This window comes from Channa argus, chromosome 7 (assembly GCF_033026475.1).
Source record: "Channa argus isolate prfri chromosome 7, Channa argus male v1.0, whole genome shotgun sequence".
NCBI lineage: Eukaryota > Metazoa > Chordata > Actinopteri > Anabantiformes > Channidae > Channa > Channa argus.
In genome coordinates, this window is record NC_090203.1 from 4,698,810 (window position 1) to 4,724,799 (window position 25,990).

At 39.7% G+C, this 25,990-nt stretch overlaps 2 protein-coding genes across 4 annotated transcripts; one reads left to right on the forward strand and one right to left on the reverse strand.

Moving 5' to 3' along the window:
* LOC137130481 (ras-related protein Rab-5A) lies at nt 1-8,096 on the reverse strand. Its single transcript, XM_067510707.1, has 6 exons — nt 7,935-8,096; nt 6,127-6,350; nt 5,033-5,184; nt 3,926-4,048; nt 3,676-3,769; nt 1-1,827 (listed from the first exon to the last, which is right to left on the reverse strand). Exons 2-6 carry the CDS (start codon nt 6,290-6,292, stop codon nt 1,712-1,714), a joined length of 651 nt encoding a protein of 216 aa, XP_067366808.1. The 5' UTR covers nt 6,293-6,350; nt 7,935-8,096; the 3' UTR covers nt 1-1,711.
* Nucleotides 7,148-24,464, forward strand: efhb (EF-hand domain family, member B). Of its 3 annotated transcripts, XM_067510704.1 has the most exons (14): nt 7,149-7,478; nt 8,445-8,622; nt 8,790-8,849; nt 9,297-9,440; nt 10,756-10,933; nt 11,148-11,258; nt 11,382-11,511; nt 11,618-11,698; nt 11,789-11,856; nt 11,961-12,115; nt 12,438-12,645; nt 12,957-13,184; nt 14,244-14,425; nt 15,503-24,464. In XM_067510704.1, the coding sequence occupies exons 2-14, from the start codon at nt 8,551-8,553 to the stop codon at nt 15,647-15,649; spliced, it is 1,764 nt and encodes a 587-aa protein (XP_067366805.1). In that variant the 5' UTR covers nt 7,149-7,478; nt 8,445-8,550; the 3' UTR covers nt 15,650-24,464. The 3 variants fall into 3 exon arrangements, with proteins under 3 accessions (XP_067366806.1, XP_067366805.1, XP_067366807.1); XM_067510705.1 differs by lacking the exon at nt 8,445-8,622 and having other exon boundaries at nt 7,148-7,478; XM_067510706.1 differs by lacking the exons at nt 7,149-7,478; nt 8,790-8,849 and having other exon boundaries at nt 8,151-8,622.
* The last annotated feature ends 1,526 nt before the right edge of the window (nt 24,465-25,990 follow it).

The following is a 25,990-nucleotide window of genomic DNA, read 5'->3' on the forward strand; positions in this document are numbered from 1 at the left end:
CCTGTTTATTTGATTTATTAAGTTGTATTCAGACACTCAAAACCGATCAGCCCACCACTAGTAATGCTGTTTTACATCATTAAAATTCATTGAGCTGTAAGAGAGACCACCAGTCAGGTTAGTTATGCTACCAGCTTATAGCCGTAGGTTAGCAAGTCGGATACAGTCCGTCATATAAAATTGAAGGGCAGTCGTCATCAATTAAAACATGATCAACACTGTGCAATAACAAGATCCTTTCAAACATGACCGTGAACCATTTCTGAGAAAATAACAAGACACCAGAAAGGGATTTAGTTAAATAACACTACATATACCTAAAAAGACCACCACCACTGCTTTAACATTTGACCAGTTTGTGACAAGGTCTAGGATGAACAAAAGAAATAGCAGAACTATATTAAACTATACAATTATTCGGAATCTCTAGATAAATTTCCTGGTGAGCTCACAAGCTCTGCAAGCGGTTACTAAAAGGAGGAAGAAGACAACATTGCAACATTGCACCCTATAACAACATTAGAGTATATTTTTCCACAGACTTGTGACAATGAGTAGTAGATCAATTTTCTGTTTGTGTGCTGTGTGAACTCTATTCTAAAAACCATCCACCCCCCCCCACCCCCTACCCCCGAATGAGACCACCCAAATGGATGCAGGTTGGCTACTGGCCTGAACAGAAACAGAGTGGATTAATAAAGACAACAGGCTTCAAGTTTTTTTTTTTTTTTTTGCCGACTTTCTTTTCCACATGAAGCCACATCAGTGTTGAGATTTTAAAGATGCGCTTTCTATAATGGATTTTGCATGAAAGCTGAATAAATATATCTTGTTACACCAGCTTAGTGATTGATGCCCTGGAGCTGATGGTTTATGATGATCAAATATTTCCAAATGCTCTGTTTCACACAACTCAAAGACTTTGTTGTTCAATATGATGTACGGCAATGCGACAAACCCACAATGGTCTCCAGGAGAATATTGACATTTCCTCTTAGTTGTTTTTTTTTTTTTTTTTAAAAGACATTGTTTGGACACAACGTGAAGCCAGATGCAACAAAGCTGTTTCTCTTTTGAGTTCTCAAAAGACGTCTTTTCCAACGTATTTTTCCCAACTTTGTCCAACTGGACTACATTTATTTTCTGATCTCCTCTTCTCTTGGGTAACCGGTGTGAGGAGGGAGGGCTGGTCCATTCCTGGCACAATGTCCAACACAGCAAACAGTCTGAGAAGCCAGGCATTTCACTACGGGAACAATTTGGTTGTCTTCTGATTGTGAGCAAAACTTAACCCGCACACAAAGAACATTACAGACATCACATGACCCTGTGAAGTGACAAATGAGATTACACCTTCTCCTCAGCAGAGCACTCTCAGAAACTCACACACACACACTCACACAACACATCTACAGGTTTCCTGCTCGACCAGCTTTGTTAAATGGGGTTAGTCTTCCAACTAAATAACAGATAAAATGTGTGTTTTAGGCGTTGTAGTGATACATGCATCCATTATACTGATATACAATTCTTTAAAAAAAAAAAAACAAACCAAAAAAAACAAAAAAACAAAAAAGGTATTAGAAATGCAGCTATACAGAGTCTTTAGCTATTGAGGGTCCGGTCTGACGTCAGACAGCCAAGAAGCCCGATGTCCAAATGTTGTTCAGGTGAGAGAGGACGGGGGAGGGGACGAGCAGGAAGAGCTGGGTTAGTTACTGCAGCAGGGACGGCTGGTGGGCTGAGCCGTCTCCGTTAGGTCCACGCCCCGGTTCCGCCCACTGCTAGCGCCGGCAGCTTGAGGCTCGTTCTTGGGTAGCTTCTTTGCTGCAGTGACATGGTAACAAATTCAGTGATGAGCAGAAGTAATTTGATGAAATAAGCCATTAGGTATTTTTGCCCTGCACCTTTTTTTTTGGGGGGGGGGGGGGATTAAAAAAATCATTTTATCCACAAAATCCCAGGAATATTAGAATTTCTTGCTTTTTATTTACATGCAGATCTATAGCAGATTAAATCAAGCACAGTCCGAACATGCTCACGCAGTCCTGAGGTTTAATCAGTCAACATAAATCTCAACACCTGTCTTTCTGTGGACTACAGGTTTGTTAAATCTAAAGAAATGTGACTTTGAATGTTTGCCAGCAACCTCTGGTGGACAAACAATGCATTGACCACACTGTTTATTCCTCAAACTACGTTTCAGATATTGGGTTTAGTTTGTGCTCTTTCCACCCTGGATGTAGAAAAAGCTTTGAACGCTGCATCCCTCTTTAGGTGGCGTATCGGTTATTTTCAAAATCATTATCAATAATCTGCCAACAAAGCGGTCGCTAGAAGCAATAAACCTGACGCATAACAGTTTATCATTCAAGATGTAACAGTTAAGCTTGTGTTGGACTCATTAATATATACTGTACATCCAGCCAGCTTCAATTTACCCTTTAATCCATAAGACAAACAACAGATGGGGGCCACCGACAAATCAGAGATCAAATCTGGCTTTCATTTATTTATTTCATTTTTGCCTTTGGTTTGTTTACCATAGACTGACACACATGGATGCCTAGATGTTGCAAATAAGATCTGGTCACACAATGTCTCCATGCACCAATAAAAAAAAAAAAAAAACTGCCCTAGCAAAGGGTTAAAGGATACCGAGGAATAATTTACTAGTCTGGCCAGTAGTAACCTTTGTGATGAGGCAGACTTCTTGAACGTTGCTATAGGACCTGCATTAAAACTGAGCCTGTCAGATACAGAAAATAGTGAATAATAATTGGACATCACTTTGTCCATTTGTATCATTCCATGTGCATCAACATCTACTTAAGCTGGGGACGCACCTGAAGACTAGAAAAGAACATAAAAGACTCCAAAGATTTGGAGTCTTTACTAGTCTGTAGCACACACGTGGCGACTGTTTAAACTGTCGCCACTGTGTTAGACTGGAGGTTTTGGAGATAAGACACAACACGCAAATTCCAGCAAGAGTTGGAAATTCTTGCATCTTCTTGTGACAAAACAAATATGGCGGCAACCAGGAACTTTTACTTTATAACTTAAAAACGTGTGCGTAAAAGTTGAGGACAACACAGACTATAGAGAGACCAATACCATGTTTAAAAAAAATCTAAGTGAGGATAACTGACAGAGAATGATTTTAGAATCTTTACACAGCACACACTTAACAATCGTCTCTGCCTCAGTGCCAACTGAAAGTTCCTCTCCTAAAACTCCAGCAACTGGTCTCCTCACTTCCCAGATGTTTACAGACGATTGTTACAATAAGAGGGGATTTTAGACAATGGTAAATATCGCCCTGTTCCAACGTTTTCTTTGAGATATGTCGGGGCCAACTAATTCAAAATGAGCTAATATGTTGTTTATGTCCTATTGTGAATAAAATTTGGGTTGATGAGATTTTCAAATCATTGCATTCTGTTTATATTTCCATTTTACACATCATCCAAACTTTTTTTGAATTGGGGTTGTAAAAGTACTAAGCAGATTATCTACACTCTTAAAAGTTTTTTTTTTTTTCAATATTGAGACCATCAGGTGGTCTTAATGTTGTGGCTTTGTCCTTCATGACAATATTAAGACCATCACCGTTAATGTAGTGCCTGATCGCTTTATACAAGAATAGGACATGTAGAAATGTGAAACACTTACCAATAGCCATGAAAATCTCATTGACGTTCATAGAAGTCTTTGCAGATGTCTCCATGAAAAGCAAGCTGTTATCATCTGCATATGATTGTGCGTCCTATGAAAGTGAAAACAACATTAGGACAATGATCATTGAAATGGCTATACAGTCAAATGTTATCAACTCGTGAATGTTTCATTTTAGCTTGAGCTGAGGATTTTTCAGCTTTTCCTTCATATCCTAAAGTTCAACAAGGATTTAAAGAACACAAACCTGAAAGTCCAGTGCTCTCTTGTTTGCAAGATCAGCCTTGTTCCCAGCCAGGGCTATTACAATATTTGGACTGGCTTGTCTCTGAAGCTCTTTAACCCAGTTCTTCGCCCTTACAAATGATTCCTGGCAAACAAAACAGGGGGTTGGTGAGGGGAAGGGGATGACATGATATAACAGTAAGACCCATGAGACGGAAAGCTGAGGACAACATGAGCTTTCCCATAATGAGAGTAATGAGACGGCATAGATGTGCTACGGTTACATGCACAAGCTATGCAGGTAAGAAAAACTGTAAATCATCAGCTATATATGTATAACTTTTGGAGAATAGCTTTTCTTTGCTCAGTAACTTATGAGCTACTGTCCTTGTACTGTTTTCCACAAGATGAGTTCAGATAGACATTAGTATGACCATTAGTGACTGAAACTGAAACTTTTTTTTTTTAACTTTTGTGGTCATCAATTATCTTGAAACAGCTCTAAACCACAGACATTTTTCTACCTCTGCTAATCTGCAGATTTGAGATGTTCTACGAAAGTGCAAAAAAATAAAAAATAAAAAATAATAAAAAAAATAAGCCAAATACTGGTATCGACATCAGGACATCCCTAAATTTAAGTGAGTCACACTAGAGAAGTCCATCAAGGTCTTAAATTATGAAGGCCAGACCTGGGACCTGACTTGCGTAAGGTCCAAATTCTACTAAGCCTTATTTGGTCAGTTCTTGGGTCTGCTTGTCAATGTGTGTGTGTTATCGGGTGTGTTTCGAGGTGAGAGGGGAAATTATTTTTCCACTATTTTTCTGGTATTCAGATTATAATTAGTACATTGTGTTTGCATAATTCAGAGTCTTAAAAAGTTATATTTTTGGAATGTCACGACTGATTTTATGTATCAGGAAGGTAACACTGTCCGATTAAGACAGGATTCATTTGTCAATTTTCAAATTTAATAGGGGGAGGATCTACTTTTGTCTAAATTGATACTGCAAATTTAATATCCACACCCTCGCGTACTCATTACAAGTGCCAAGTGTTTTTCAAGCTTCGGGAGCAGTGCTGGCAACAACCACAACCACATGACAGAAATCCTGGTACCTGACTCACCTCGTTTGTTATATCATAGACCACGATGGCTGCCTGGGCACCTCTGTAGTACATGGGAGCCAAGCTGTGGTAGCGCTCCTGACCAGCTGTGTCCCAGATTTCAAACTTGACTGTTGTGTCATCCAAACATACTGTCTGAGTCAGGAAGGCAGCTATCGGGGCACAAAGCAGAGAGAGAGAGAGATCAATGACAAAAAATGAGCATGTAGCTACAGAGCTGTGCAAAATGTGTTTCTGTGAAGGTAAAAGCCTTTGATGCCAATACTAGAAACGCACAGCCGGATTTTTTGCTTGACTTTGTCCACATTTGGAAAATGAGGCCCTAGTAAATTCAAAAAATATTTTTTAAAGAACATGCAGATTCACTCACTGCCCAGTACAACTTCAGTATTTCCAATCAGATTTATCCTGCTGGTCTGGGGAATGAACTTATGACCTTCAGAATTCTCAGGTTCTACAAACTAGGCTCTCTTTTCATGTTGTGTATTGTTTTTTTCAGTGGGTTTGAATGGAAGTTCCTTTATTATAATAGATGGCCACTTGATTCAGCCACATAATTTCCAGGAAGCTGCATGTTTTCTATTGTGTATCAAGTGTAAAATTGCAAAAAATTAACCGACTGCTTGAAACTACAGGATAAGATGGAGGACATACCAGGAAAAGAGATAGACATCTGATAATTCACTTAATTTGTACACCCAACCTTTATGGAGTGTTTCCTCTGCTCTTAGTAATTTTTCCATGTAAAGTAAATTTACTGTCACCCTGTGGTAAAATGTATTTTTCTGTATTGTAAGTAAGGCAAATGTATTTATATAGATAAAATCACAAAGTCCTTTACAAAATGTAAAAAAAGAGAAAACCACACAGACAATAAAACAAATATAAATTAAAACACAACTACAACAAAGATGCAACCTTAAGAACATCATCTATATGCTCTATGCTTATTCCTCTGTGTGATTCACCGCAAGTCTTTCCATGATGGGAATGTAAATAAAAAGGTATGTGCGTAACATCAGTCCTTGTGTACAATTCGTAGACCTGTTCAAAAGACAATAAGCCACAAAATGAGCTTATAAGAAGTTACTTACCGCCGATTGTGCTCTCTTGGAATTCGTGAAACTGTCCCTTGACAAAACGAAGTACGAGGCTCGACTTCCCGACGGCTGACTCTCCTAAAAGCACAAGTTTGAACTGGCAGATCTTGTTGCCTGCATTTGGCCCATTGGGTCGTGTAGCTCCACCTCTACTTGCCATCTCACACTGACCGGTCCCTTCCTCTAGATGCTAATGTACTGTGGAAAACCTAAAATACCTGAAGGGGTAGAGAGAAGACGGCGTGTGTTATTGCCACATAAAGTTTTAAGCTGATCTATAGTGAATCTCTCCATATGGTAATGAGCTTTAAAAATAAAATCATGGTTGTAACCCAAAACATGGAAACTGTACAAGATGATAATAATACGTTATTAATGATAAAATGGAGATAGGTTAATGGGGAGATGCTCCAGCCGCTTCATTTCAAACATGAATTGACACATATTAATACAGGGTTTGGCACGTGGTTAGTAGCATAGAGGGAATATCCCACTTTTAAAAATGATTTTGTTCTCATAGTTCATTCACAACAAGTAGCTCAGACTCATGGAGGCCAAAATGTAACTGATAGCATGAAGGGGAATTTACCATAGTTCTGACACGGAGTTGACGCAGGGTTTCACTTTACCAGACACACTTTCCTTCCTCTCCAAACAATGGTTGGTAGCTTGCCATAGTAACTGGCTAAGCAAATATGTGTAATGGGTCTCGCAAAAGCATACCAAGGTTTGGCTGGGACCATTTTTCTACCATTAACAGCACATGACCAGAGGATTCCCAGGCCTCTCATCTGCAACATATTCAAGCATAAAGGACAAAAAAAAAAAAAAAAAAAGGGGACCAACTGGTGTAGCTGTGAAAATCTGTACCAACAAACCTCTGGCAAACTCCTGCATGTGGCTTTAAGTTATGCGAGGCAGACCGTTACAAAGGGGATTAGTAAGACACGAGTCTGGGCACATACGTGGGGAAATGTTTCAAGGTTAAGTTGTGCACACACTTTTCTCTGTTGACCAAATGTGAGTAAGAAAATAAACCGTGTCAGCCAGACAACTGATTAACCGCCTGCAGCTTGGACATTTGTCTCCGTCACCACATCCATGTAAACACAGAGGATCTGGCCATAAATAACTGCTGTCAACTCGGTCCAATTTGCGTTACGACACAGTTAGCCACAAATAACCGGGTTGTTGACTGGCTCGAATTAGCAGAGTAACGTTAACGTCTCTTACCTACGAACATTGACGGTAACAACTGAGGCTAGCTAACGTTAGCTAGAGAGTGTGCAATGTTTAGCCCAAAGACAATCTCCGGGTGTAAGGAAGCGTACTTTAGCCTATGTAAGGTGAGTTTCCGAATAGGCAATATCGAAATAACCAAGCTTATGCACACCAGTTCTGACATTTACCGTTGGCTTAAAACACGGATCAGAATGTCAAAACACAGATGATGCAGGACTGGGTGTGTACAGCTAATGACAGCTAGCCAACGCTAGCTGCATGGCGTTAACTACAGAACGCCGATCAATCGGTGCAGTAAATAAGAGTCTGTTGTGTCAAATATTGGGAACGTGAATGATCCTGACATACCGACGTACCCACATTCATCCGCCGTACAACGTTAACATGCCACGCTTACTAGTTCGGTTCTTTCAGAGTCGGTTAGCTAGCCAGATAATCAACACTGGGCTGGCTAACACAGCAGGCAAATGTTGTTTTAACTAGCTAGCTATGGCTACATCGAAGGGATCCCACCCGGATAACCATTAGCTAGCAAGCTAACGCTTATATTAGCTACTCACCTAGCGAAAACAAGAGGCTCGTTATGTGAATAGCGTCTCCAGGGTAATATTTGCGGCACGTCGGCGTCTAGTCACAGTGTGTCGAGGACCCAGATAGCTAACGTGGAACGTTCGATTTCATAAGGCTTCGCGATGTCCCTCTCCCACTTCTTTCAACTTCCCTTTTCGCATTGTGCGAAGGATGATGACAGATCGGATGACTGGAATTGACAATCGACCTACGTATTAGTGCGACGGCCCAATCATATGTCAGGATTAATTCCCAATTTATTCGTATGTGTCTTTCCAAAGAAATACAAGTTACACTATACAAATGGGAAAACTCCTCACAAGACATAGCCCGAAACGAGGGGATTAGACAAAACGACCGATATGTAAAATTATTTAAAAATGACAGTGGCATATTTGGCATTGACTATAATTACATAAAATGCGGACATTCCTATTATCTGAGATAATTTCAAATGTTCTAAATACCCTAACGCTATAACTGCGGACCTACGTTGCTAGGCAACCGAACTCAAACAGGTGCACACAGCCAGTGTCCAGTTAACCAGGGGATTTAGCGTTGGCTAGAAAGTTGTTTCAAGCGAGCTTGGGAGCTGCGTTTGAATTCATGATGAATGTGACTCACGGAAATGCCGAACAGCAACTGAAATACACAGAGAAATCCCCCAACATGCCGATGGTGAGTCTTAACTCTTAGATACGATCAACATTAGCTTATCTTAGGTTAGTCCGACTTTACGTGTGTGGAGCTTTGGCTAAATACTTAATGTTAGATCATTTTCTTGGAACAACGTACCATACAACGACACTGCACATGATGTCTTCTGATTTTGCTTTTAACACCAGGCCGGGAAACCAATACCTGTAGGAGACCGGGTTCAGACCTGTTTACAAGAAGAGGCAAGGGTAGGTGTAGTGGTGGTGGTCCTGTGCTCATCACACAGGCTAGAATGAGCCGTATTATATGATTGGGTTATAATTATTGGCGATGGTATCAGGATTGATAGCTAGTAAAAACAAAAAACAAAAAAGTACTGTAGCTGGGCAGTTTATTGCATATTCATGAGTCTCAATTTATTAATGAATTATGCTTTATGCTAATAATCTCAATCTGTAAAAGCTGTGAAAGAATGTAGCAGACCAACACACTGTAGGCTGTGACAGAAATACAATTTGGTCTTTAGAAAGTATATGCTGCTGGCATGATGCCAGATTTCTGTGTGTGAGCATTTTGACAATGTGGAGCTACATAAATATGGGAGGAGTGCATATCACTTTTTTTCTCTGTGTGTTATGGCAACAGGCAATCTTTGAAGGTGCCATTCTATCTGATATGCCATATTTACTTCTCAGCTCCCCAGCCTCCCCGTGGTAAGGAAATTCCACAACAGCAACCAACCGGAACCAGGAGCAATCAGAGTGCACCATGGGAAGGCAAATGATCCAGATGTTGCCAGCACTCTTGTTCATGGCATCAGCACCAAATCATCCCTTACTGTAAGAATCAAAACTAAGCACACACACCTTTTTTTTTTTTTTAAGGAAAATAAGTAAATACATAAAATATTAAACTATCAAGATACATTTATATAAAGCAATTAAAGCCATGTTTGTTTTGTTTGTTTGTTTATGTTGCATAAATTGTATAAACACTTTTGGATTTTTGTTAATACTTGGAAAAACACCTCATGCACTTTACACCATCCCTGTTTCCCGTGAGCTGTTTAACAAGTGAATTTTGCCACTCTATGATCAATAAAGTTTGATCCTATCTTATCTTATTTAATGTCAAAATGAGGCAATTTAATAAATCAGCTTGGCTTGATTTTCCATTATTTTTAGATTAGGGCTACATATTTATTTATTATTACTCTGCTGGGTGATAAGATTTATAGCTCTTAAAATGTGTTTAACCCAAATAGTAGAAAACATGTTTCCACAATGTTATAAAAGGTTGTATAAACACATTTTTACAACTTATAAATGACGCCTGCCTGAGCCTGAGAAATGGCTGTTTAGAGGTGAATTTTTTGTGCAACACATATCCTTGCATTGCATACCTTTTTTTTATTTAACCACACGCCACCTGAGATAGACATCTACCAACTCTTGCAGTTAACATGTTAATGTGAAACGAGGTTATACACTAAATGATCTCTACAAGTACAGAGCTCCCTTTCCTTCTGAAAACCACAGACGACATATCATTTATTGTCATGTTATTTGCCTGCTGCACAAATTAGGAGCAATACTGTGCTCACTCTTCCTTAACAAAGCTTTATCAGTAGTATCGAACAGCCACAGAGGATCATGCAGTAACATTCTGCACGCCTGTTTGATTTTTTTCCCCCCTTAAAATTATGAGCATTGCAACACGATACATTTTCAGTGACAGCTAACTTCTAATTTTGCACTCTGAGCTGACAGATTAGTTCACATCTCCTCAAAAGCTCTCATTAAGTTTCGGTTGTTTTTTTTTTTACCCCATTTTGGGACATGTATCTCACTAACTACCTCGGAGACCCCCCTATATACTCTGTAATAAAGTACTTTACTTGTTGGCATTGAGATACTTCTGATTTTTTAACTTAATGCCTCATTCATAATCTGTAATATTTTCATTGTTAATAGAACAATTTGTGTCGGGTTTTTCCAAAAGTGCAGTTTGGTGACAACTAGAGAATGGATTCCGGCTAATACTCCAAAATTAGTTTATGGGGAAGGTGACTTTGTATAGTAAGTTTTAAGGAATCAATTTTAATAATACACACAATATGGATATAATTAATTCCTGTTTATATTATTCCAACAGGCTAAAAGCTTGTTAAATCCTCCCCAAAAGACCTTGTTCCAGCAGAAGTTGCAAGAGCTCAGTGAAGCAGTGTACACCTCCAGACAAAAGGCACCTCTGGGCAGATCATATAATCAGCATATTGGACTTCCTGCCTGGTATAATGACAACACTCTGTTTGGTATCAAAACACATAAAGGTATGTATAGTTAAATAATGTGATGGCTGATAAAACTGACAAATGTTTATCTAATCTTCTAAAACGATGTCAAGATAAATATGTTAGTAGTCCCCTAAATTTTTCCATTTTATCGGCATGTTATGGCATAAATATTCAACAAAAGTTGCAGTCATTTTACTGAAATGAGGAGCGACGTGTGTTTTACTTGTTGCACTGCCTTTTTTATGTCTAGGGTTTGATGTGCGGGAGATTATTAACCCCCCCAAAAAAGCAGAGGAGGTGGAGAAAGAGGCTCAGGAGGGACATGAGGCTTATATTCGTAGCCACAATGCCTTTTTCGTTTGTAAGAAGAACGGGAAATATCATGTTATGCATTAATACTTCATCATGAGTTGAAGGGTATTGATTATTTTGAGATGTGACGTCTTGCCTTTCAACACAATAAAGTCGCCTTGTTCTACGGCAGGTGAACAGGTTGATAGAAAGTATGACTGGAGTCGCTTTAGTAAAGAGAGCGCGTTTGGGATCCACACCCCTCATTTCAACGATGGCCGCAATATTTGTAAAACTCTACGCTGGGTGGGGGAGACGCAGAAGTGAGTGTTTTATTTATAATATCCATAACACTGCAGTATGTATTTATTCAATGTGCATCTAATTTTAAAAATGCAGTTTTATATTAGATGCATTATATGTCCTTAGGTTTTATAACCCAAAGTCTATTTGGAAGAGATCAGAGAACTGGGAAAAGATGGTGCCACAAACTGGCAAAGTGAACAAGATGTAAGTTTTTCTCACAATTCTGATCAGTTCTGTTAACTCTGCCTATACTTTGCTTTATCATGTTTAACTTAATTCTCTCATCAAACGCAGGAGAGGAAACACCTTGAATGTTTCACCAGATCATACTTTTGGAAAGCTGTTTTCGCTGGACAAATTTGGTAAAATATATATACAGCGTCTTTCCTGCCATATATGTTGGAATATGAAACATATGGTAGCTGTTGTGTGAAACATTTTTTTTTTCTTCCTGCTCCTTCTCCAGGTGCTGGTGATGTGATTCATTCCACAGAGCCGGGGCAGTACGTGAGAGGCCGAGATAGACAGCGAAGCCTGGTCAATGCAGTGCGACATCACCTCAAGAAGGTCAACTTCCACCACTTCCCTTCCCTGCTGCAGGCATTCAGACATTATGACAAGGTGGGGAATAATTACACTTCTGCTCAGTGCTGTAGACCCGTACTTCCACTATGCTGACTTTTTAAGTCATTACATTTAAAGCAGCCTGAAAAAGTAGAGTAAGTCCGAACAGTATGATTCCTAAATGTGTATTTTGGAATAACCAAAGAAAGCAGAACATAGTAGTAGTTTTGCACACTTGTAATGAATAGTATTATCAAAGACTGATTTATATTTAGGCCCTGGCAGCCGATATTGATGTCAGCGACTTCAACTATGTTTGACAAATGTTTCCTATATGAAAGACCAGTTTCGGGGTTTGTCTTTTTAAATGAATCACTAGAAAGGCAAGGGGATGATTGACAAAGAGGACCTTCAGGAAGTGTGCTGTCAGTTCCAGCTGGATGTTCCCGAGACTGTCCTAAATGACCTAATGGACTACTGTGATTCAGATAAGGATGGATTCATCAACTTCCTGGAGTTTGCAAACTTCCTAAACTGGAAAGACAAGATGCCTATCAGTCGTCAGGAGCAGCACATTATATTGAATGGTCAGATAAATGCATTGTCAACGTATGTTTAATTTATTTACTATGAAGGTGCAATCTGGGTGCAATCTCTGCTTCACATTTCAATTTTATTCAATTCAGATTTAGATAGTGAATTGCTTTCGCAATTACTGGAGCTTTTTTTAATGGAATTTCACAAAAACAGGCAAAAAACATTAACATCAGACTTTGGCGATACAAGACGTGGCCATTTCCACTTTGCTCTATGAAAATTAAAACCACATTGGTTTAGGGTGAGGCAGAAGCTCATTTTATTGAATGTTCCCCTTTTTTTTTATTTTGGTCTCGCACAGAACTTCAGACCAGCACGGCTCTGCCCAACATGAACAGGAAGCCTTTGCCAGAATCAGCCCATCTTCCTGATTCTAAGGCCTTGATTACGCCTGAAGACCTGGAGCCTGTAGAGCCAGGCAGCTCATTAAAGACGCTCAGGACCTTGAGGAGACCTGGGATAGTCCCAGACCACTTCACCACTTCCTCCTCCCTTATAGGATCTGTCAATGCTGGTCTGAACACATCAAGTAAGTCCGAAGGTCGGGAAAAAAACAACATGCAGACCATCACGGCTGTGACTCCGATCTGTGTTGTCCTGGTTACTGTTCCCATCTGTCCCCTCGGTTCTGGGCTCCCTCTGTCTCTCTCCTCTCCACTCTGCCTAATCAGTCTCAATGTTTTTTAACCTGCTCCTCTCTGACCAGAACATCTTCATGTTTCCTGTTAGTCAAGTTACCAGTCTGTTTGGTGCCTCATGTTACGTTCTATTTTTCTGGTGATTTACTCCAAGTTTTTGCCTGTGTTACCTTTGGATCCCTGTCTGGTCCTGGACTTTATTGTGTTTCGTCCGGCCTCCCGAACCAAGTAATTGTTTGTTGGATCGCCTGCTCTGTCTCTCGGCTCTTCCAAGTAGTAAGTGACTTTTACTCTGATCGTGGATTTTTGGATTGTAAAAGGAGAAGAGGATTTTGCGCAAGCCTCAAGATTCTTTGTTAGCTTTTTGTTGCTACTTTGGTTTTTAGTTGTAATTTTACTCCTGACATTCTCAGCCACATTTAGTTCTCCGTTGTACCCCATCCTCTTCCCTCCGTCTGATTCCCGAACTACGCTGCAGGGGATTCCCACTCATCAAGCCTGCAGTAAGCACTCTGTTACAGTTATTCATTTTCCGGTATCCAAGCCATTACTCACCTCTCCTCCTCTTTAGATCTCCACTTCGTTGCCTGGCCCTTTGGTGTCCTCTGCAGCGTGAACCCTTTTCTCCAGCTGACCCACCTGCTTCCCCATTCATATCCATATTGTACAATAAAACTGCCTTTTCATGTACATGTTTGTCCTGCATTGTTTTCTGGGTTCTCTTAAACTGACACAGACATGTGCAATAATATAGTTGCCTAATGAAAGTTGCATGACAAAAAACTTTGCAGATAATTGGTATCATAATCTTATAAATGTCTTTAATCAGCATAATTGTCATCACCAAAAATTACTTGAAGATATTTTGTTGCACATAATATTTAACACTTAGGTTTGTTTCACTGCCTTTTCCTAAAAATCCTAATTCATCATTTGGTCTGTTTTCCTAGACACTCGCATATGTGGGATCCCTTCTGTGCGCTCCGACCTTCCGGCTCCGCGCATCAAGCGAGTCAGTGACACTACTAATTACGGCGATACATCCACAGCTGCAAATCTACTACATCCATCAGTTCATGCCCTTCAAGGTGCAAATGAGGAAGACTTCTTCTGTCCTCGCACCAAGAAGGAGGTATGGACTACACATGACATCAGAAACAAGAATGTGTTTAATATAGGGAGGGTGAGTGAAAAATTGATTTGCTACCGTAAGGAAACATAAGTCGGTGTAGAACAGGTCTATTGAAACAAGGAAAAATGGTGTAGTGTAGCTGCAAGTGAAGAGTGTTGAATCACAGCAATTCCACTGGTATTGCAAAGTTTCTTTTGTTTACTTTGACATTTAACATGGATTAACCTGGTTAGCGGAGCAGCCTGATGTGTCACCAGAAGTCAGAAGCTTGACTGATTGTTTGCAGCCTGCTTTGCAAGTTGAGTTGGCTTAGTCAGACACGGCTTTCATCAAGGAAATGTGCACAGTGTACGGTGCATTACCGAAAGTTATTGTGCTGTGTGTATTTTTAGTAGCATAGCAGTTTTATGAGGCACACATTTTTGCCTAGGGCCCCAACAGATGAGGATGGACACTGAGTGTTACTCATGACATTATTATTATTATTATTATTGGCTATATTCCACTGAGGCATGTGCCAGTGGGGTTACATGCAAAGTTCAACAAAACCATACTGTTCTCACTCTGTTGAACATTTCAAACTGTCTGCTTTAGGAGAAGCTTTGTTTGGGTTTCTACCTAAGTAAGAAGGTTGAGCTCTGTTGAGTAATTCAGCAGTAAGCAGTGTTGGGTTGTCCTGTTATTTCCTGTTACATTTCTCTTAAAATATTATAAAACTTAATTGAAAATTAACTCATAAGCGTTTTTAAAACTTTAGGCTGCTACTGTATGTTTTGAATTGGCTGAAGAACCTGAAGAACCAATATTCCCTGACCTCTCTAACACTTTGAATCATTTCTATTTGTTTACCTCTTTATTGAATCTGTTAACGTTCCTCCAAGAAGGGTTTTATACCACCAACCTGTTATTTTGATTTAGTTCTTCCAGACTGGCCATTTGAAGTCTCCTGCTGCTGCAGTGTGGCTTCCGTGCAGTTTGTACAAAATTCAATTAATAGACAAAAAGGCCAATTGTTAGTCATAACGGTGTTGTACTGAAACAGGACTTTGATACTGACCCTCTAATCCTCCTTCGCAGATTACAGAGATCTTCAGAAATGTGGGTGTCAATATTTCTGAAGAGACATTTGAGGAGGCCTGGAAGCTGGCGTCCATGAAACAGCCAGCCGGGGAGGTTTGTGTTGAGGTTTTCCGTAACACACTCAAGGAAATAAAAGCAATTTAATCTTAGGTTGTTGTTTTTTTTTTTTTCATACTCAGATTTGATATTTTTGTCTTAAACATATCTGCTATCTGTTAAAAATGTTTGTAGTGCTGTGTTTTTGTTTTTTTCTTCTTTTAATGGTAAGAATAGATTTGTCCAGCCCCTAAGAACCATTTAAGAGTTCAATCATTTAAAGAGCAATATAATTTAATTTAGTCCTTGTATTTTATTTTTCTGTGCTGCAAATGCCATAAGGCATCTTAAAAGCTCTAAAGCATCTAAAGCGTTTGCTTCTAGCACAAAGTCAGAGAAAAGGATGGTAAACGTGACCTTCTCTGCTCACGTCTGTATGACTCAACATTTTAACTCCATTTTGTTGAAAGCAACAGGTTTTTATTTTGTTGGAATATTATATGAGCTGCTTTAAAACCACATTAAATCTAACTGTTTTTTTTGTGAAGTGCACCCTGGGTGACTGTTGCTGGTAAAAGAATTAATAGTACATTCATACCTTCTGTCAGAGTATTAGATTTGAATTCCGAGCATTTTTATCTAATAACTAATTAATGGGTTTTTGGTGCCAACACGTAGACCCACAAATAGATACAGGAATCATTTGCAATTGTTAAGCAGACAGAGGGTGGTGGCACACAGCCTTGACTGATCCATGTCAGAACATTACAAAAGGAATGAAACAAAGCTTTTTATATATTAGCCACTTTTGTTTTCTTAATTTCCATTAAACTGAGTGATACACAGGCATGGTAAATTGTTTAATGTGCTTTCGCTATATCCATGAGCATATTGACATGTGCTAGGCTAACCACACTAATTTAATCTCATAACTGAGATGCTCTGCTGGAACCAAAACCCCCACGCAAAGTTCCACAGACCGCAGTATCATAGCAAAATTAAAATAATCCTCAGCGTGTTTCATTATGCCCGAATTAATGGCCGCTAATGACAGAATCCTGTTTGTCAGATATGATGTCAACATTAATAATATTGCAGCAAGCTTTAACAGAATGGGATGACACGCAGCATTCATGAGTCATGTATGATTGGTTTTACAAGTGACACATTTCTGGCGACAACCACGGGCTCAGCTACAGGCTGCGTTTGAGTCAAACAGGTGGAGAATGTAGAATTTGTCTCCCGCTTGCAGCAATGCGATGAAAGTATTCTCGCTTGGTGTAAGACCTGTGCTGTGATTTCTCGACTCATAAAGTGCTTGTGGAACAGTAAATTGCACAACCAACCAGCAGAACCCCCCCCCCCCCCCCCCACCACCACCACCCCAACCCCCCTCCTGGCTGGCAAGGAAAATTGATTTTCTTGTTGCTTGTCAAGTGGAAAAAGCATTTATGAAATACAAGAACTTCAATTTCACTACTAACACGGAGTTGGTTCTAACATTTGCCTGCTGATAAACTTTTTGGATAAAATGTGTTGTACAGCTTAACTGAATGTCAGGCCTAGTGTTGGTGTAATATGGATGATATCCTACAAGTAGTGGCTGTTGGTGGGCACAGTCAGGCTTCCTGTGTAAGTTACCATGATGGAGAAATGCATTCATACAAGAGACTGCTTTAACAAACTCAATGGAGCTGATGGTTTCGCGGTTTGGCAAACTCATTTATCGGTCTTTATGAAATGTTGCGGAGTTGTCATGGTGGGTTTGACATTTGTCGTCGCGTGACAAAGTTATGTGCTAGTTGTAGGTCACACCATGACAGGTCTTGTTGATCCATAAAGGCTGTGAGATCAGGCAAAAGCTTAGTACACGGGCTTATCAATGTTTTTTTACCTTTTTGACAATGCACCAAAGACATTTTCAGCAAGAGTCGGAATAATAAAAACTTCCTATGGCAACTACATCACCCTCAACATATCTCAGCTAAAAACACTTAAGGGCTTTTTTTTTTTACTTCTTTGACAAAAGTGTGAAACCACTGTAACATCTCCATAAAGGCATTTGAGGATCAGAATAACTTTAAGTGCTCAGCTACACAGACCCTTGAAAATGTTGACTGGTGACTCTCGGTACTGTTGAGATTCAAATGCAGTTCCTCAAACTGCAGCTCACTTTCTGTGCAAAGAAATGTTTTTACTTTGCAACAAATTTAGTGTGCATGCATAATTATGGTTAGATTCATGATGTACAACAGCCAATTCTGACCTTGCAAAGTTGTGAATGTTGAGGAATCAGAACATTTTTTTCAATTTTCAACAGGGAATTCACAATCTGCATGCTGCAATGCTTTAATGTCTCTTTATATTGAAACGTTTACTGAGAGGTTTATTGTCTAGAAATATATTAAGTTACAAGACAGAAGCATAGCTCCTGAAACTAAAAGGCGAAAAGACTCCATGACTGAGGAAACATACAAAAATGCTCAAGGTGCAAACCAGAAAAGGTGTGTGTGTGTGTGTGTGTTTCCTCAGAGCATGTTCCAAAAAAATAAAATAAAAAAAAGCTCGAGCTGCAATAACAAGATGGTGAATGTGGTCTCTCGAGACAGACTGTGACATTAAAGTTTGAAAAACACTGGAGGACAAACAAACACTGCCGGATCTGTATCCCAGAAATGAGAGATGGACAAACCTCTACAAGGGGGGAAACTCCCAAGTAGTGATCAGCAAGAACTTTTACCCAAGTGAGGGGCAAGTTAATAAAGTAAGAACAGGATGTCTAATATACTTCTTTTGTAATCTAGGACTGGGACAAAGATACAGTTTGGCCAATGTATTAGAAAATTAAAAGCTTTAATCATTGTCCATTTAAGCCTTTTCTAAAGATGCAAATGTGTGTTTGTGTGGGCTTTTTGAAGACAGCTGGGCCTTCATCATTTGTGTACACGCTTGTCTGAGGCAGTTCTAAATTTGTTTACTAGAGTACGAAGTCCGGTAAAAAAAAACAACAACCCAGATCTGTTTTTGTAAATTGCATGGATTTGTGTGTACAGTACGCACTGAATGAGGCTCTTGTAATGTTTTCAATATATAATTGAGCAGACTACTAGCAGCAGTTCCCCCTTTTTGAAGTAAAGCATGTACAGTATACGGATTCTCCATTGGAAATTCAGGAAAAGCATCTCGGTTCGAAGCAGTACAAGTTTGTGCAAGTCGTCCTGAAGTTAAAGGCAAACTGATTCTCACTGACATTCAAAACTAAGTTTTGCTCGTCTCACCTTGAAAATGAGATTCTGAAAATGGGTTTTATCCTGCCAAACTAGGCAACATTTGAAGTGTAACAGGCTTTCTCAGAGGGGATTGTAAGACCTGAAACAATGGGCAGGAGAATCTGGCCAACTAGAAAGGAGGGCGTGAGTTGTTGGGCCACATGATGTGGCTATTCTACCTAACTGGATTACTGATGGAAAAGGAAAGAGGCTTTGACGGTTACATGCACTGGGAGCGAAATAGTTTCGTCTTAATGTTTCAGCCGCAAATTATGGACTGGACTGTTTGCTGAGCGGCAGCCAGCTTTTATAGTGCCAGAAATATGTAACTTTACTGGCTTCATTTTAGTTCAGACATGAGTGTCCATTATGTTTCTTACAGCCATGTTCACAAAAAGCTACGATACTGTGCATGGTTTAGTGCAATATTTTGACGTGAGCTAAACTGAGTTTTTGGGGTTTTTTTTTTCTTCCTTCTGGACAGACGTGCATTTGTTTGTACAAATCAGAGAAACAGTACAATCACATTAGGAACAAACGCAACATATTGAAGTTGACATTTTTAAGGGCATATTAGAGTTGAAGCATTTTAACTTGATTATTGTGAGGAAAGTCATAATTGATAAGAAAATTCAGTTTCAGTCCTGGTGCAGTTTTCCGCAAATGTACATTTGTTTCCCTTCACTGGCCCAATCCATAAACACTGTCTCAGCCCATATACTTTACATTAGGATTAGGTGAAAATAAAACTCACTTTTCTATGCTTAGGAAGCTTCACAAATGTATTACTTGATTACCATTGATTTTAAAAAGATTAGTGGTCTACAAAGAAATGACGTAAAAGGTGAAAGAGAGCACATTTAAATATAACTCCTGGTTTGGCTTGTGTGTACATACATACAAAATGAGTGCTTCACTCCTAGCCAGCAGTTTATATACTGTATTTTCTTTTGTGGTCCACCATCTTCACAAGAGGATTTCGGTGCCTGGTAGATCTTCAGGGCCTTCATGTGTTGGCAGGAACTAAAGCTTTGACAATGGAGCAGAACTTTATTCTGCTCCATTGACAACAAAGACAAGAAGAAAGAAATGGAAATTCAGCTACTTAATTAGTGGCATACAAGACCTCTGAACAGAACATGAAGGCTTTAGAGCAGCATACTTTCTGCTTTACTACACAGCAGAGCTCATGTGATGGTGGTTTTACCTTAAAAACGAATAACCCAGGTCCATTTAGAACGAATTCTCATACTTGTCATTGTTTGACATCCCAACTTGTTGAAGCTGCTTTTTGTTCTGGGGGATAAAAAAAAATGTCAAATGTAATTTAAACTTTTAATCCAGAACTTTTTCAGCATCTTCAGGTGTACAACAATTCGGCAAACTCCATCTTCTGCTGAAGATCAGCTGATTTGTTCAAAAGCAATGGAACATTTACACAATAAGGATTTGGGGTGATATGAAATACAATAAAATGAACTTTATGTCTTACTCTATTTCCTGTTGACATACACATATGTCAAGTTTTCATGTTTGCATGTGATCCCTCCCATTTATCATTTCATCTACTTTATTTTACTGTGTTGAATAGATGTTTAACCCTTATTTAACACCTTGTGGATAGAAACTTGGAATTTTCATTTACAGGTGAATCACATGAAACTGTGAAGCCATTGCCACTGAGAAAATAATGTTTGGAGACGGGAACTGTTTATGAACTATATAGGAGCCCCAGCTGCTTTCATATTAATAACTGAGGCCTGTTTGTACCGCTGACGCACAAACACTTGACTGCTGCGTTAAAGTGCTGTAGGAAATGCCAAATGCTCACATGGAGCACATGATTTAGCTTTGCAGCAGGCGTTTTTCCGACTTTAATGTCAGGGAAGAGGGAAATCTGCTGGGAAGCGAGAATAGAATTGATTGGTCGAACTGTACATTTGGGATTTACTGACATCATATGCAATTACAAACAAATTGTGTACATGACATGATTTCCAGACAGACGCTTATCACCTGACACAAAATGTTATTCAGACACCGTGTTTGCATCAATATCATACACATATGTGCTGCATATATATATATATATATATATATAACATTTCTAATAACACAGTTTTAAGAGTTTGGGTGTGTTGGTCGGAACTTAAAGGTAGCAAAGTGTTACTGAGCATATCCAGTAGAGGGAGACAAATATCCATTTATCTTTCTTACTTCCCGTGTGTGTTTGTGTGTGTGAGAGAGACACACAGACATGTTGAGAAAAGCAGAGGAGAAACTTTCACTGTAGATCACTTCATGCATGTATTAGCATAAATGACAGCATGTGAAAGGCCAGTGAAACGATTGTTCCTACGGTCCAGCAGTGCTGTGTTTGTCTGCGCAGGTGCCCGAAATGATTGTGCGAAAATGTGAAATTTGATCAGCAGACCAAAACATCATTAAGTCCCCGCTGTTCTCGGTGATTACAGGTCAGCGCCGTTTTTTTTTTTTCTCGCTCCTCCGCGCCCGCGCTCGCTGCCTCGCTCTCTCCACTCACACGCACGTGGCACACACCTGCGCGCGCGGCCCCGCCCACCTGAAGTTCTCCCAACTAATTTTATTTATCAATAATTAGCAGCGCAGCTCTTGGTTATTTGAAATTGCGCTCAGACACGGGAACCTTTCCGGGATGTATCATAGTAATTATGCGTGTCAGCTGAGAATGCTTTTTACATCTGCGAGTCGGATGGAGCAGAATATTAACGAGTCCACGCTGGATAGGATTAATTGTTGGAGACTGTGCGGATAAACACACAAGTGAAGAAGAGTTAGGGTCCAGGCTGTTGTCTATTACACCGTAATCAAGACGTTTAACCGTGAGTGAGGAGGAGGAGGATGAAGGAGCGCATCAAAGAGGCAAAGTAAACCAAACACTAACGGGAGTTAGGGATTATAAGGCAGTGATCCTGGTGTTAGTTTGCTGCAATGTAAAAAAAAGAAATTAAACACAGGTTAAGGAAACATAAACCACAACATCTGAGGCTCTAATACTAAAATCTGACATAAGGACACACACACTTTAACTGCACACATGCATTGTGCTTTTTTTGTAAATGAAGGTTTTAAGAATTTAGAAAGTAAAATGCAAACAAGGAAGCAAGCGACTAACCCAACAGATTCTCAATGACTTTAGGACGCAGAAAATAAAAGTGAACAGCTTAATGAATAAAACCTCTAAAAATACTTTTTGATGTCACTGTGGTGCTGACTGCTCCACTTATAAATCTTTCTGAATTGGCCATTAGGGTCATCAAAGTATCAAAGGCCTTTGGTGTGTGTGTGTGTGTGTGTGTGTGTTCCACCCTGTGTCTTCATTGAGTCATGTTCTCTGTTAAGCCACTGAAAGGCACTGTTGTCCACAGTCGAGCTCCTGGTTAACAGTCACTGACAGGAATAAAGATGGTGTGTGTGTGTGTGTGTGTGTGTGAGACAGAGAGAGAAAGACAGGTCACTGGTAAAGCAGTGGTTAAAGATGGAACCTGCTTTATCAATAATAATGAGATAAAAAATTAATACAAAAGAACCTTAGGCGGTTAATTTAACGTTTTCTGGATGAATGCGTAGCTTTAAAAAGAAGTGACAACAGGGTTTAGATGTCTGGGAGTGAATATAGAGTAAATGTCACTATCAGTGGGGTTCTTCTCATGTGATAACACAGTGGTTCAACATGTCTGTTTATTTTTTTTTCTTTAATCTTCTGCATTTTCATGTAATTTACTGTGTATGTTCCCTCTATAAATTAAATGTGAGGATAATGAAAAGGGGTCACAGCTCAAAGTCTATGTAAAAGGGTCTCAAGTGGACAGACACAAGTCACATAGGGTAGGAACATATTGTAACATATGATAAAATATACATAATATAAAACCGAATAATTTGTTCATTTTTTTATTTCATGCAACCATTTTGTCCTGATTCCAACTTCCAAGCCTTTTTTAAAAATGTTTCTATGTGGGGAGATCAGGGAGTCAAAAAGAGCAGAATATAGTTTTTCCTTTTCGTCATTATCGGGTTTATAAAATAACTTGGTCAGTTCTCCGCTGGAAACGATAGCGTGTTATATCTGAAAATGTGTTGTTTTTGTAAATTTGAATTTAATCTGGGCTACAGGTATTGCAGTTTGTGTCTGCTGGCAGGAAGCCACACACAATAGCAGGCACAGGTGTTGACCAAGGGAAAAAAAGAAAAAAAAAAACAGAGACGGAGAGAGAAGGGAAAGGCAGAAAGTAATTTGAATTATCATTGTAGAATGTATTTGGCATGTCTGCAGTGGAAAGAGCTTTAAATAAACCACAAAGTTTTATGTAAAATGGCTGCAAGATATTTCCAAAATTTATGTTTTTTCAAATTCTTTATTTAAATCTTTTCTTTTTTTTCTTGTTCTTCTGATACTTTGACCAACTCTCCATTTCAAAAATGTCGAGCTTGTTCATCAAGAGTACAGATATCTGTGACTTGAGTGTGAGGTAATGAGTGAAATTAGCACAAATGCTCTAAGTAATAGTTCCTGATTATTTTTTTTTCACTCACAAATTATTTTTCAACTTGTTTTTGTATCTATGCATAAATTAAAAAAATCTGCTGAAATTTATTATTCATCGGAGATGTGATTAATATGCAAAATTATGCAAATTAAGATGCAATTAGGCTCCAATTCTCTAGTGGAATTTTCCATTATAATTTAATACAAAGTAACAGAGTAATTGGTGTCACGTGTAATTACGGTTACTCAAGTGCACTTTCAGGCATGCAAATGATTTGCTATATGTTGGTTATCCTATGCAAATGTACCATGTGGTGTTTTAACAAGTTGAGGAAAAAACAATGGGTGCGTAGTTACCCAGTGGGGTTGGAACGAGGTAAAGACACCGGGGTGTATTTATTTTTTTAAATGAGGGAAGTTGGAAAACTTTCAACGCACCGGTTAAGACTTCCAGTTACTTTCTTTTTCTTTTTGACTTTTAAATGAACCGGTGAGAGGCGCAGACTTTCATCCTTCACCAATCGATTAACCGAGAAGAAAACTGTTTGGGTGTGACTTGGAACTTGAGAGAAAAAAGGTGGTTTCCAACATGAAACTGTTGCTTCAGTTTCACAAGACGTCTCAGACCCCAGCACCACCACCACCACCACGTCCACCACTGTTTGCATCTGCATTACAAACTGCGCCCTGCTTGATCAATGACAATGCGAATGTCGCAAGCAATGACAAAACGTGCCGAGGGACAATTACACCGCAGATCAGTGTGTGGCAAAGTTTGCAGTCGGCGGCCAGGCGGAGAGAAGGACGGCGATTATGTAACTGATATCTGTTTAGATAGAATGAAAGTCCTGTAAACGCTCGGAGGGGAGACTGTCTCGCAGAGCAATTCCTTCTTGGGAGGCAAATTGATTTTAAATTGTTACATGGCTGGTTACATGTTCTGACATCTTGCTTTGCTCGCTCTCACTCTCTCTGACACACACACACACACACACACTGGCATTAAAAACATGCACACAGATACACTTGTACAAACACCCTCACACAGACACACACGCTCTGCTATCTGTCTTGTTCATGATCAACGCCTTGAACAAAGACATCCTCCCTCCCCACTCGTGCCCCACCACCCACCACCCACCGCCCCCCGCCCTCACCCATCCTCTCTCACTCTCTCTCCGCCTCCACTCTGTGTGCTTTCCTGCTTGCACAACTCTCTCAAAGAACATAATCCCTCAACAAAATGGAAACACAAAGGAAACTTGAGCTCAATCCTATAAACGCGCGGACACAGCAGACAATGCCTCCTCCCACCCGTTTCCCCCTATCCCTGTCCCCCTGCCTCCCCAACAGCTATAAATGCCCTGCGGCACAGATCAGGCTTTATCACCCCTCCCTCTCTTCCTTCTCCTCCCACATCCATCCATTCCTTCTTCCCCCCTGATTAGAACCAATCCCACCACCACCACCACCACCATCAGCACCACCTCTACCCCGCCCGTGCTGCTCCTGCAGCCAGCATCTCCCATACCTCCACACAGGCCGCTCTCATGTATCAGGAGGGTGGAAGGCTGTTTTGATGATTTGGCTCCGGTTTGCGGACGGATTTATTCAATTCTTGCACGCCTTTATGGGAGCGGCGAAGGTGAGCTGCTACAGAGCTGCTGTTGCAGAGGTGACGTAATAGTAGATGCTCTGCTGAAAGTTCACGTAAAGCAGCAGTTTCACTTTCCTGCAAATTTGAGTCACCGTGCATGTCTTATTTCTGCAGGACTAACTTTGCTTTTTTTCTACTGATGTGCCAATCGCTCGTCATTCAATCAATCCAGTCCAACTGTTTTAGATGATTATCTGAGTCAGAAGTCAATCCTTACATACTGTAACTAATGTTCAGTGTATGAATCTGTCCACTACACCCTGCACACAAAACTTTCACAGTGGAAAAAAAAAAAGTAGTGTGCGTGATACGTTTGGCCGCAAGACAACACATTTCCTCCTGTTTTTAAAATAGAATATCACACAAACTTCATGTTAAAACCAAAGTGTATTATTACATGCTGTGTGATACGTTTTCTAAGAAGAGGCCCACGAGACATGGGCTCGAGTTTTCTTTAATCGGTGTAGCTACATGAAATGTTTCCTGAACTGTCTGATGGTCACCTGTCCCTTCTCTTTGAACAAGGACGTGCACAAAGTCCTGGAAACAGCCCGTTCGCCCTCATTGGCTGAGCTGTCTCTCTGTAGGGGAGACAAACAAACAAATACAAGAATAAATAAATAATATTAGAGATATTTTTATTTTTTTTTGTGTTCTTTCTGCAAAGAGTAGCCTAGAGGCAAACTGCTATACTTTGATCAAATTGAAAACTAAACATGAAAATGTTGACCTTTTATTGTCACACCTTGGTCTGTGGCCCGTCATGAGAAACTGAAGCATCTGGACTTGACTTTTATGGTGTTTTTTGGACCCATCGTGCCTTTTTTTTTAAAGATTATGAACAACTGGTTAGTGAAATTAAAATCTCCAAGTTTTTAAACATAGCGTATTGATTTACTTATTTCTTTTTATATTTTTTTATACACAGTCAGCTAGCTGGCTAACAGAGGCAGCTAACCTTGGCTTGGCTAGCTTCGTTAGGTTGCTAGCCGTAT

Excerpts from the sequence above, each read along its gene's own strand:
- LOC137130481 (XM_067510707.1), bottom strand. The coding sequence starts at position 6,292 with ATGGCAAGTAGAGGTGGAGCTACACGACCCAATGGGCCAAATGCAGGC. Across the intron at positions 5,185-6,126 it reads CCAAGAGAGCACAATCGGCG|CTGCCTTCCTGACTCAGACA; the intron begins GTAAGTAACTTC and ends GTGCCCCGATAG. Across the intron at positions 1,828-3,675 it reads TGAGATTTTCATGGCTATTG|CAAAGAAGCTACCCAAGAAC; the intron begins GTAAGTGTTTCA and ends ATGTCACTGCAG.
- efhb (XM_067510704.1), top strand. The coding sequence starts at position 8,551 with ATGATGAATGTGACTCACGGAAATGCCGAACAGCAACTGAAATACACA. Across the intron at positions 11,512-11,617 it reads TGGGTGGGGGAGACGCAGAA|GTTTTATAACCCAAAGTCTA; the intron begins GTGAGTGTTTTA and ends ATATGTCCTTAG. Across the intron at positions 12,646-12,956 it reads GCAGCACATTATATTGAATG|AACTTCAGACCAGCACGGCT; the intron begins GTCAGATAAATG and ends GGTCTCGCACAG.